This window comes from Girardinichthys multiradiatus, chromosome 17, assembly GCF_021462225.1.
Source record: "Girardinichthys multiradiatus isolate DD_20200921_A chromosome 17, DD_fGirMul_XY1, whole genome shotgun sequence".
In the NCBI taxonomy this organism is placed as follows: Eukaryota; Metazoa; Chordata; class Actinopteri; order Cyprinodontiformes; family Goodeidae; genus Girardinichthys; species Girardinichthys multiradiatus.
This window is the reverse complement of record NC_061809.1, coordinates 22,233,910-22,246,362: the sequence shown is the minus strand read 5'-3', so window position 1 is coordinate 22,246,362 and position 12,453 is coordinate 22,233,910. Positions and strand designations below refer to the sequence as shown.

The 12,453-nt window shown below is 38.7% G+C and overlaps 1 protein-coding gene and 1 long non-coding RNA gene across 3 annotated transcripts in view; one reads left to right on the top strand and one right to left on the bottom strand.

Annotated features, from left to right (window-relative positions):
• ntn4 (netrin 4) overlaps positions 1-12,453 on the top strand; it is a 40,645-nt gene that overhangs the window by 6,649 nt on the left and 21,543 nt on the right. For both annotated transcript variants that reach the window (XM_047389525.1, XM_047389526.1), the window contains exon 3: positions 8,570-8,848. In XM_047389525.1, coding sequence (XP_047245481.1) covers positions 8,570-8,848 — 279 coding nt within the window. The remainder of the gene's footprint in view (positions 1-8,569; positions 8,849-12,453) is intronic.
• The window catches only part of LOC124882896, a 51,098-nt gene continuing 39,366 nt past the window's right edge, over positions 722-12,453 (bottom strand). The window contains exons 3-4 of the long non-coding RNA XR_007042029.1: positions 1,077-1,178; positions 722-1,001 (exon numbers count right to left, since the gene is read on the bottom strand). This is a non-coding gene — a long non-coding RNA (uncharacterized LOC124882896). The remainder of the gene's footprint in view (positions 1,002-1,076; positions 1,179-12,453) is intronic.

Sequence of the window (12,453 nt, the reverse complement as noted above, 5' to 3'; positions counted from 1 at the left end):
CTTCCATAAGACCAGATTTGTGCAGTGTATGACTGATTGTTGTCCTATGGACAGACTCTCCCACCTCAACTGTAGATCTCTGCAGTTCATCCAGAGTGATCATGGGCCTCTTGGCTGCATCTCTGATCAGTCTTCTCCTTGTTCGAGATGAAAGTTTAGAGGGACGGCCGGGTCTTGGTAGATTTGCAGTGGTCTGATACTCCTTCCATTTCAATATGATTGCTTGCACAGTGCTCCTTGGGATGTTTAAAGCTTGGGAAATCTTTTTGTATCCAAATCCGTCTTTAAACTTCTCCACAACAGTATCTTGGACCTGCCTGGTGTGTTCCTTGGTCTTCATGATGCTCTCTGCGCTTTGAAGAGAACCCTGAGACTATCACAGAGCAGGTGCATTTATACGGAGACTTGATTACACACAGGTGGATTCTATTTATCATCATCAGTCATTTGGGACAACATTGGATCATTCAGAGATCCTCACTGAACTTCTGGAGTGAGTTTGCTGCACTGAAAGTAAAGGGGCCAAATAATATTGCACGCCCCACTTTTCAGTTTTTTATTTGTTAAAAATGTTTGACACATCCAATAAATTTCATTCCACTTCACGATTGTGTCCCACTTGTTGTTGATTCTTCACAAAAAATTAGAATTTTATATCTTTATGTTTGAAGCCTGAAATGTGGCAAGAGGTTGACCAGTTCAAGGGGGCCAAGTACTTTCGCAAGGCCCTGTATATTTACCCCTCATTATTCATTCAGTCATCATACAGAACTAGATTGTTTTTTTGTCTCAAAGTCCATTATTCGTATATGTGGTGGTGACATCCAAATCACTAAATTGTCACCAGTTGCCTCATGCAGAAACAGACTGAAGGCAGCTTTTCTCTTTGAAAGCTATTTGGATGATCAGATTTATATCAGGCAGTGAAATCCCACCTTTCTTCCACTCCAAACACATCTAGCTTACTCAGGAAGCAGGTGGAGCGATGGGCGGATCCACACCTGTGGTGAAAATGTTGGAGGTGTGACAGCATTTTGGGAAAAAAAGCTCTACTGATGACTGATGAGATAATTTACCTGTCGCGTGTGGACGGTAATCCAGTGTGGTTTTTTTTCCCCGTGTTGGATCAGTCACCGGAAGAGTCGGCCGCTTCTGGAACAAATCACGCAACAAACGAACTGTGTAGGAAGCAGAGTGAGAACAAAGCCAGGTGGGTCTAAGGCTCTGCTGGGTGCATGATAGAGTGTTTAATACGCGCACATTGACTATAGCACTGGAGAGCTTCCTGATATCCATTGATGTTTAATTGGAGCAGTGTGTGTCAGGAGCTGCTTTGCAGATGTGCGAAGGATCATGCTAGGCATGTTGCTTTTCTGGCAACCTTGCGGTGATTTCATAATTGTGTTTAAAATTACTACAAAGTATTTGTGGCAGCTGTTGGGGCTCTGTTTTGTATTCCTTCTTTGCTTCTTGGATTTCATGTGTTAGCGTGAGCCAGTTGTGCAGGGAGCCTGACCTTTGACCTCTGATACCTCAGCTGATGACCCATATCTAAAAAGAGGTTAAGCAGCACTCTGACAGACCAGCTGTTTTTTTTTCCTGCTGATCAGATGTCCACATTTTCTCTACCTCTGTAATTATACATTACCTGTAAACTGTAGGCTCAGGAGCTTGCCCATGCAAAACCAGGACAGCTGCAGAGATTTTCAGTATCTTTCACCAAGGAAGTTATTTAAGTTGTTCGGTTTGTTGTTTGTTCATTCACAGCTGCACAGAAATTCAACATATTGCATCCAGGAACATCTTATTTAGCCTTTGAATGTCTGATGCAATCATTTATATTCCCGTTAAATTTGCTCACTCCCTATAAAAATCCTAACATCTTCTGCACCGCCTCTGATCTTTTTGTGAGTGACACCATCTCGAAATTATAGAGAACAGATCTAACTGCCATCTTGTAAATCTTCCTTTTCACTCTTGCAGCTTTGTGTCTCTGTCACAAATCACCTGACAGTCTTGTCTATCCACTCCACACGGCTCACTTTCTTCTTCTTCACCTCTTTTGTGAACCAACAGCAGCTTTGAATGGCTGACCCCGGTACTTAAAGTCATCCACCTTCAGTACATCTATAGCCTCACTTTTTCAGTGATCTGCAAACAAGATATTCGTGGTTTATCTTACTGCATTTAGTGAAGATTTTTCACTAAATACATTTTGTAGAAATTGTAACTTGCCTCTTTCTCAATTCATCTAATATCTCCTTTTGAAGAAGCAATAGCTCTAGTCAGGAAAGATATAACAGAAGACAGGAGTATTTTATATGGGAGAGAAAAACAAAGACAACAATAGCCTAACAGACACAGAATGCTAAATAATATAGTAGAAAATATGCTTGTCATAAAATCGAACTAGTGCCGGAACCAAAGAGCACCAGAGTTGTTCCGAAAGCATTACCAGATTCTCACTAAAGAGCTACTATCAAAAACAGAACAAGTATACTTTCAAGATGTGGGACAGGTTTTAGTTAAATCCTTTAGTCCATGTTTTTAATGAAAGATTAGACCTATAGCATCAGCTCGCAGGATCAGTTTATTAGTCCTGTTCTTGTCATCAACTACAATGTTTAAGCTATGAGGCTAAATGAATATTTAACACAGTAAAAAGTCATGACATTACGATGGTTATGCAGAACAAAGGCTATATCAGTAAGAACTAGCTTCCACTTGCATCAACGTGATAGAAAAATAACATTTTGACTGCCCTAAAATGAGGCTCGATGTGCTGTTTTAGCATGCATCAAAGCTCTCAGGGCTGTATGTGAGCTCCTGGGATCAGATAAGTGAGACTGAAGGTTTGGAGCAGGTTGTTGGAGAGAGGGAGGGGGGGTGTTGCCCGGAGCGATTGCAGGCATCAGGTATTCTCGGTTTTCTGCTTCTCCCCTTTCTCTGGCCAACATAAAAGCATGTCATCTCATGTGCTGAAAGCTTTTCGTGTTCACCTGCGATGTGGGGAAAGGTTGATGGTTGAGAGACTCGGAGAGAAAGTATTCACAGCTCTGTGCTGTATTTATGAGGTCAGCTGGGCTGTAAGAATGCAAGTGTTTGTTACAGAGTCTGACCTCCTTAGGGAAGACACAGACCACTCTAGTAGACACACACACATACGTGTTTCCATTTTCTGTACTTCAAACACACACACCCTGGCCCATGCCCTATCAGATACACGCATACAGTCGCTCTCCGTCTGTCTGGTGGGAAGGAAGTGCCGTTGCTCCGATGGATGTCGGTACCATTGGCTAGACACCCACCACCCCACCCCCCCTTCTCTGCATTTCTCTCTCTCAGTCTTTCTGCTTCCATCAATGCCCATTGTGCCTGTTTACCAGATTACAGTCCACAGTGCTTTGATGGAATTAGGCCTGTTAAAGCTGGGCTTACTTTACTTTGCAGACTGAAACAGGAAGAAAGATATTCAGTGTCCCGCAGTGAACTCACAACCTCAGGGTGCGCACAGCCTGAAATCTGTCGCATTTTTTAATGGCAGGTGTGAAAGCTTTTCATCTCCAAAAGGTGCTTTGAACACAGTCGACCCATTCGGTCTTTTCAACCTTCAAAAAAGACGTTAATAGTTGATTTCCTCCACAGAGTACCTCTACATCTCGATAATGAATGTGTAATGTTTTGAAACATGAAAAAGGATAAAATATCAATAAATTCCTAAAACCTTTAGTATAAAGTTTAAAAACTGGCACACATGAACATGATATTGTTTTTCACCCAGATTTTGTTTCCCAGGCTTGAAAAGCCTGTGGAGGACATTTCTCACCCCTATTTACAGTAAACGAGATTCTTCCTCTGTTCACACAGCTCAACAATGGCAGCAACACAATTAGGCTACAAAATGTCTGTAGCTTCCTTTTAAATCAAGTTTACAAGCAGTAAGCAGTTCCAATTGTCAAAAACCAAATAAACTAATTGATTTGAACTTTAAATGTCTTACTAGTCTGTTAATTAAAGCCCCTGAAGATCTCTAGGGTGTCTTTGTGCATAGATTTTATTTTGATAAATGTAGGAATCTTTATGTTTTATCAGATCAGATCAAAGAAAACTTTGATATTTTGTTTTCCAGCTGTTTAGTATTCTATTTTCTTGGACAGAGAAGTAATTAAATGCTTGAGATTATTAAAATGATAGTAAACCCCACTGTATTGAATGACTGACAATGAAAGAAGTCATATTTAAATACAATATTTATACCTACTTGTAAATACACAGTGGCATCTTGGTTGCTTTACTTTTAATGTGTTGGATATTTACATATATTGTTTTTATGAGTTTTGTTAATTTGTACAGAATAGAATAAAATTTACTCTCTCCTTCAGGAGTCGAACAAGATAGATCCTTTCTACCCATGTCTTATGTGCAGAAAATGGAGACTTTCAGCTTCTTCCATTCACTGCCGCTATGTTTTACACAACCACTTCTTATTTGGTATTGCATGATTAGTGCAGTGAAGGACAAATTGCTTGCATGACCGGTTAAAACACAACTAAAACACCTGACCCTTTCAAGGTCGATAAGCCAAGCTTTTTAACAATCTCGTTTTTACAAGCCGGTGGACCCCCTGTTCTCGATTATTGTCAAGATATTTGTCAAATAATGAAAGAGACACCTTTAAAATAGAAGCAGTCAACATTGGTTCGTTCAGTAGTCACTTAACGATTGCCTAAAAATGTACGAAAATGTAGTACCTTCCTTTTCATAAAAAGTTTTTATTTTTATTTTCAATGCCTAAAAAGCTTCTAATCTTGATATCACTTGTTGGCACATAAATCACAATCGTCCACTCGTCGCTTTATCAAATAAATCAATAACTGCTCTCTTCAAACCTCGCTCCTACATAGTTTTATCCATAATAATTAACTTCTGCAGGAAGTTGCTTTTTTCTCAGTGTCTGAGCAAAATGAATCAGAGAAAGTTTGACTCCAGCGGCCATCTAATTGTATATCACCACATAGTAGCATTAGATTAAAGTGACTTTTAAAGGACAAACATTATGTGGTTGTAAGAAAACCAACTATAGATAGATAGATAGATAGATAGATAGATAGATAGATAGATAGATAGATAGATAGATAGATAGATAGATAGATAGATAGATAGATAGATAGATAGATAGATAGATAGATAGATAGATAGATAGATAGATAGATAGATAGATAGATAGATAGATAGATAGATAGATAGATAGATAGATAGATAGATAGATAGATAGATAGATAGATAGATAGATAGATAGATAGATAGATAGATAGATAGATAGATAGATAGATAGATAGATAGATAGATAGATAGATAGATAGATAGATAGATAGATAGATAGATAGATAGATAGATAGATAGATAGATAGATAGATAGATAGATAGATAGATAGATAGATAGATAGATAGATAGATAGATAGATAGATAGATAGATAGATAATTGCATTTACAAATACAGAGGTTGTTGTGCCAGTTACACAGTAGAATTTAGCAGTCTGACAGCGGTGGGGATGAAGGGAAGGACCTGCGGTAGCGCTCATTCCTGCACTGAGGGTGTCTCAGTCGGCCACTGAAGGAGCTGCTCAGCTCCTCTACAGTCCGGTGCAGTGGGTGAGAGGTTATGTCGATGATGGATGTGAGCTTGGCTAACATCCTCCTCTGGCCCAACACCTCCACAGAGTCAAGTGGGCAGCCCAGGACAGAGCTGACCCTCCAAAACCATCTTAGTTGGTCTCTTCCTGTGCCGCTCTGAGCACTTTTAAATTCCTGGGTAGCATGATGGTCTGTTAGGTCTCCAAGATACTGGTTCTTGGACTTTCTTTTGGCCTCTGCTTCCTGAAATCAGCATATGCAAAAACTACAATTTAAATCATGAGTTCAGTCAAGCTGGACACTAATAATTTCTGCACACTGTCATCAGTCATCTTTTAGATGCATATTTTGATGTCCTTATACTCATATTTTTATTTTAGGCCGCATGTATTTTGGATGAGGAAATGAATATTACAATTCCCTGAAAGCCCTATAAAATGTAAAACTTCTCAAACCAAGGAGACATGGCACTACACTACTGAGCTCTTTTCACAGTAATGCACTGAGAAAAACACAAGCGTCATCAGTATAAATACCGACTTTTACTTTAACAACACCGTAAATAATAATTCTGATTAAAAGCATAAAGTAGACCCTAATGCTGGCGTGATTTGTCAGTGTGTGTTTGAGTGCATGCCAACAGGGGTGTATGGGTGTGCTCATGTTGCTGCGGCGTTGCTGGGCTGTCATAGGCTTTTTGTCCAGCCCTGAGTTATGTGGAACTGCATCTTCATCCCAGCCTTTGTGCTGCACCGCTCTTCGTGCTCTCCCGTGGACCTGGTGCCCCCTCATCCTATTTGTCGTGTTCTCTTAATCGTGGATCACAATGCTGTGTCCCTATGACCTCCTCCAGCAACGAGGAAGTTAATAGTGCTCCTCCCATCATGCTTCCAGTCAGTCATTCATCAGGGTAGAGTACCAAGGCTTTTCTTGCATCTCAGCCAAAATATAAATGATAACAACTTGTAAAGAGGTACTCTGCAAGCACATTTAATTACACAGCCAGGTTTGGAACTGACACCAACTCCCCCCTCAACAACAGCAGTAGTGTTAGTTGCTAGTAGCAGCAATAGCCATGGCAATGGCAGGCCATAAAGGGATAGTCGATTTAAAGGATTTTCAGGGAACATACAGGGACATGAGACAAAGAGAGAATGGGGAATGCAGTCGTGCAAGGATGCCCAGCAACTTCAAGGTCACATCCAATGATGCTGGAGTGTAAAGTCATAAATCAGGGCCCAAATGATTCTGAACCAGATGTAGTGGCATGAGCTGGACCATTGTGTTTGATTGAATAAAGAGGTTTAATTATACCTCTAAATTATAATGTGGAGTTGCAGAAGACATCGTCTCATTTCTTGAACTGTGGTCTACAACCTAGAGTCTTGAAATAAAAAAAAGTCTATCAAGGAAGGTAATCACATAGATATAATAGTATTTCTTTGTTATACATCTTCAAAAGGAAGGAAGAGGCATTTCAGGTCCAAAAGTATTGAACATTTTCAAAAATAGATTATAGAAGCCTGGTGTAGTGGTTTCTGGTGGTACATTAGGTGAAATAAAATATTATTGAAAACCTAAAACACCTTTCTACCAATTTCTTCTAACCAAACACTCAAAAATGTCTGTCTGCCCTATAATTGGCTTGAAGTTATTTTTAGGACAAAAAACAAGATGTGAGAAAACTAAGGTAATCGCAGACAGACTTTTAGAGTTTGAATGGCACGAAAGTCAGTGTCCTTCAAAAAACATTGACATTTACATTGCTGTAGTGCAGTTTAACCATCACCAGTAAAATCCAGACTTAGTGCGTTTACAAATGTGAGACTTTTAGCTGCTTCCATTCACTGCTGCTGTGTTTTATGCAACCACTGTAGGGCTTGCCAGTATGAACTATTCAAACAATAATGGGAGTGCTGCATCAGACCAGTGCTGGTCAGAACAGAAGCAGAAATTACAAAGTGCATCTTGCATACTTTCATAATTCTTGTTTTTGATTTTCAATTTTCATCACTGTTCAGGATTGTGGTGAATTATAGGCAAACAGGGATCACTATTGACATGTAAAAGAATAGAATAGTTAAGATTTGCTCAAGTTATTTTGAGTTCAAGAGTCTAATGGCTTATTTATTTCATCTATTGCATAATCTGACACTCTTATGTTGAGGAAACACTCAAACACCCTCCTATTAATTTTTCATGTGTAAAAAAATGAGACTTCCAGGTTCACTACACTGTTGCTTTGTTTTTACCTGTACAAATTGCAAATATTAAGTATTCCAATAGGTGGTTTGAGAAAATATTGTGCTAACAATGCCACTTTATTGTCATTCATTCATACATCAGAAGGACATTTTTCTACACAGACTCCACCAGAGTATTAAAAAAAACTCTAAAACATAACAAATGTAGGATTCATGTTTCTGGACTGTGGAAAGAAGCTGGAGTGCCCAGAAAGAACCCTCTCATTCACATGGAGAAAATGCTGATTTTATTCAGAAAGAGCCCAGGGGTTCAAACCAGGCAACATATTGCTCAAGAAAAGAAAAAATGGGGAGGGTTTTGCCTTGAGTTTTTGGGATGCACTTGAGGAATTAAACTATTGCACAATCAGACTATGGGTCAAACTTAAACATCCTCCAACCAATGTCTTCTGTTGAATTATTTCAAAACAAACATCAGTCCTCCCATATATTGTGAATGACAAGTGTTACTAGACCATTAAATTTGAGGTATTTGCCATACAAATCTGTTTTTTTTGGACAGTCTGACTATTATCAGATGTTAATGGGGCATGAGGATGCCCGGGTATTTCAATCATAGGAAGAAAGTTGCATCAAAGCCTGTCAAGTTTCATCAGGTTTTCTTTTTTAACAGCAGTTAGTAGGTATTAATCCACAACATTAACTTACCCTGTCTCCCTCTGACTGTTAGGTGATATATCGAACCCTCCCAAAGTGGCAGGCGCTGGATCCATTTGGGTTGGAAGGCCAGCAGCAGCTGCGGGTGACCAACATCCGAATCCGGCTGATAAAGTACCAGCAGTGCCCCTGCCAGGCCAAAGCTCTCGCCTCTACAAGGAAAGCGCTTCCTGCTCGACACTTTGCCATTTATGACCTGATAGTTAAGGGAAGCTGCTTCTGTAACGGCCACGCGGAGCAGTGCGTCCCTGCACCTAAATACCAGCCCACCAGAGACCGAACCAACCATGTGGTAAGGCAAGAACAGTTTGCAGTGCTATGAAATTTGCCCCCTAGACAAACCTGCTCTATGGTCACACTTGCATGTTTTAGATCAACCATTTTTTTTATATATTCAAATGAACAAAGCTTATGTAACCTTGAATTCTGCACTACCCCAGAAAATCCTGAAGGAGACTGTCCACCCATTACTTGTGACCTCAAGGTCCAATGCACTTGGGTTATGCAGGACATTGATCTAAACCACACTGGCAAAACCCACTAAAACCAATATTTTGAGTGGCCTAGCCAAAGTCGGGAATTAAATCTCATTAAGATGCTAGCTGTTTTTGCCAAAAGTTGGCACAACCAGTCTCTTGAACATTTTTTTCTCTTTACACAGGAAAAGGTTGTTTCGGATAGTTATTTTAACCTTAATAAACCAAATCATTGTTTTAAAACTGCATTTAGTATATATTCAGGTTCACTTTGTCTGATAATAGAAGTTGTTCTGAAACATGAAAGTGTGACAAAAAAGCAAAAACAGAAGATATCTCTATGGAGACAAATACTTTTTACACAGCACTATGTGCAATTTTCAGTTTTTAGGCTGTGACATGTTGAAATATTTTCTTTGCTTAAACTTAGCTGTGACATATAATTTACTACTATTACTGCTTCAAATATACACTTTTTTAAGCAGTAATAACTGTCTCTGTGGATGTACCGTGTTGCTTAAAGGCTTTTGCACATACAGTAGTTTAGGTGTATAAGCTCTCCATCAAACAAGAACCTGTAATCAAGCTTTGTGAGTTTATTCTAATCCTGGATTCTTGACTGAAAAATATGTAGTGAAACTTTATTTCTAGCCAGTAATTACCATCCCAGTGCTAATAAACCTATCAGGATTTGTGCTTATAGCAACACTCTTTCTTTTTCATCTTGTTTAGACAAACTGACACATTGTTTTTCAGTCTTTGATCATTATCTTGTAGTAGTCACACCCTGTGGAGATTTTTTTCACATTTTGGAGAAATCAAGATTTTAGGACCAGATACTTCAAAAACATAACTCGTTTTCATTGTGTCGGCTGTTTTGTTTATAACATTCTCAAGGAGGGGTCACCTTTCCGTTTTTTCTGCTTCCTTTGGTCAGATACACATCTGCCTCTTTGTTTATAACAAGTTCAAGAGATGGAAATATGTGTTTGTTGATGAAGGTGTGAAAAGGCAATGTTTTGGCTTAAGATCTACCCATGAGTGTGTCACGGTGGAGATCCAATCAATCGTTAAATCTCCACACATATTTAGGACACATAACCTGTCTGTTTTTCTGAAACCAGCAAAGCTCAACATAAAAGTGATAGTTTCTTTGCAAACCACCAAATAAGAAAAGTTACTTCTCACGATAAACAATATCACTGCATCAACTGTTAGGCTTGAATTTCTTTTCAGATGTGTTAAAAAAATAATCATTTGTGATACAAATCTTTTGTTTACTTTAATGGAATGCAAACAACATGCTTTGTAAGCTCAATGCAAAGTGTATCAGTATATCTCAGCACAGAGATTGCATTGGTTTTAAACCACTTGTACTAAAAGCGATGCATCAAAAACCTCAGCCTTCGTATTAATGGATTTCAATGCTGCGTTAGATACAGTTGATCGTTTCATAGTGACTGATGGGCTGGAAAAGTAGGTGGGAATACTGCACTAGATGGCCTAGCTTTTCTTGGGTACTCAACTTTCCTCCTAAAGTGGAAAAACATTCTTATTATTTTAATTGGAGACTCTGAATTGCACTAATGTGTATGAAAATGTCATAAGCATCCAAGTTCCTCATCAGAAAACTCGCCAGAGACGTCTTTCAGCATCAGAATTCAGGCGTCAAAATCCAATATGGCTGCCACTCATAATATAGTAGTGTGTAATAGTTGCGGTAATAAACTATTTATTTGCAGTTTGTATCATTTGCACTAAGAATACTGTACAACATCTGTCAGCAAATATTTAGCTTTAGCATTTACATAGTATGAAGATAATTTCATTGTTAGCATGTATTGCAAATTGAAGCCTCCTTGTCACTCAATAGACTGTTTATGACTTTTTGAATTGTTAAATTGGACAGAACATTATTCCTACAAACCACTTCTGACTTCAGAGGCAAATGGAAAGCAGCAAAACATCTTAGCTTCAGCTAAATAGCATTAATACCTACTGTTAGCATTTAGCTTGTAGTGCAGACCGCTAAAGAGCATTGCTTCTGCAGGTCCATGCTTCTGCATGTTAACTTTTATATTTATTACTTACTGTTGGAGTCAGGCATTAATTATTAGAATAGCCTGTTACGTTACCCCAAAATGGTGATGGATATCTCTTTGCTATTGCAGTTTGCTAATTGACCCGATAGTGTTGCTAACAGGAATAAAACTTAATTTACCAAAATACTGTATTGGTACTTTGAATATTAAATGTTAAACTTTTTTCTCATGTTTTAATTCAAAAACATTGTAAAAAAAAAAAGTTGTTCATAGGTTTTTATGATTGAACCACATTTTGATCTAGCAGCAACATGTTTCCATAGCCTATACCTATCATCGGCCAATCCTTTAGTTATTGAAATACAGCAAAGAGGGGTGTTGTGTAGTGTAGAGGTAGAGCAGGCACCGTCCACAGTTTGACTCCCAACCTTGAGATCTTTGCTGCATGTCTTCCCATCTTCTCTGCCCGTTTCCTTTCAGGCTACTGTCAAAAAAGGTCACTAGTGCCAAAACAATCTTAAAAAAAATACTACATACCAGTCCCAGATACAAGCAACTGAAATGTTTTTATCTTTCAATTTGAGAACATTTTTGGCATATTTTACATGATGAATACACAGGACAATTCATGCGTTTCCTTTGCTGAAACTAAAGCTGCTGATATCTGATTTATTGAGCACAGCCCTTTAAATCTTAAAATCTGACTATTGCCATGCCAAGAAATTCCAAGTAGCGCTTTGGTTTTCACAAGGATTTCCTTCCTTTGAGGGCAGAAAATCCGGCCTCTAAGCCGCAAGACTCTAAAACCCTCCTCTACATGTCAAAATAACTCTGGTCATAAAAATACTAATTTGCCTTTTCACAGAAATGTATCTTGCTGAACCTAAGATTTAAAATGTTAAATAGTCTTTCACATTCCTCACATATTACGTCAGAGCGTTGGACTGTAACATGTGCTGTGCAGGACCATTCGGTAAACACACACAGGTTATATAAATATATTTTTCTGCCAATTAGCAATTTGCTTCATGCCTCCGTGTTAACTGGGGGTTCTGGCAAAACCCAAACAAGTTGAGCAGCACAAGACATGAGATGAGAGCAGATATTAAAACTAAATCCAAGAAAGACAAAAAGGGTTGGGGGTTTATTCAGTTTATGATATTTTTAAATACAATTTCAGGACTCTGAATTCTTTCTTTCCATGTTGCATAAACGTTACTCATAGCTGGGCCTGTTTTTGTCTATCTCCTGTAATCTAAGGAATGCAATGTTTTGTCTTCCCCAAGTGTGACCACTTGTGCAGTAATCAGCAGAGAAAGTTGCCCCAACAGTCATTACTGCTCAGACACTAAGACGAAAAGGGCTCGTTTGTTTGTTGT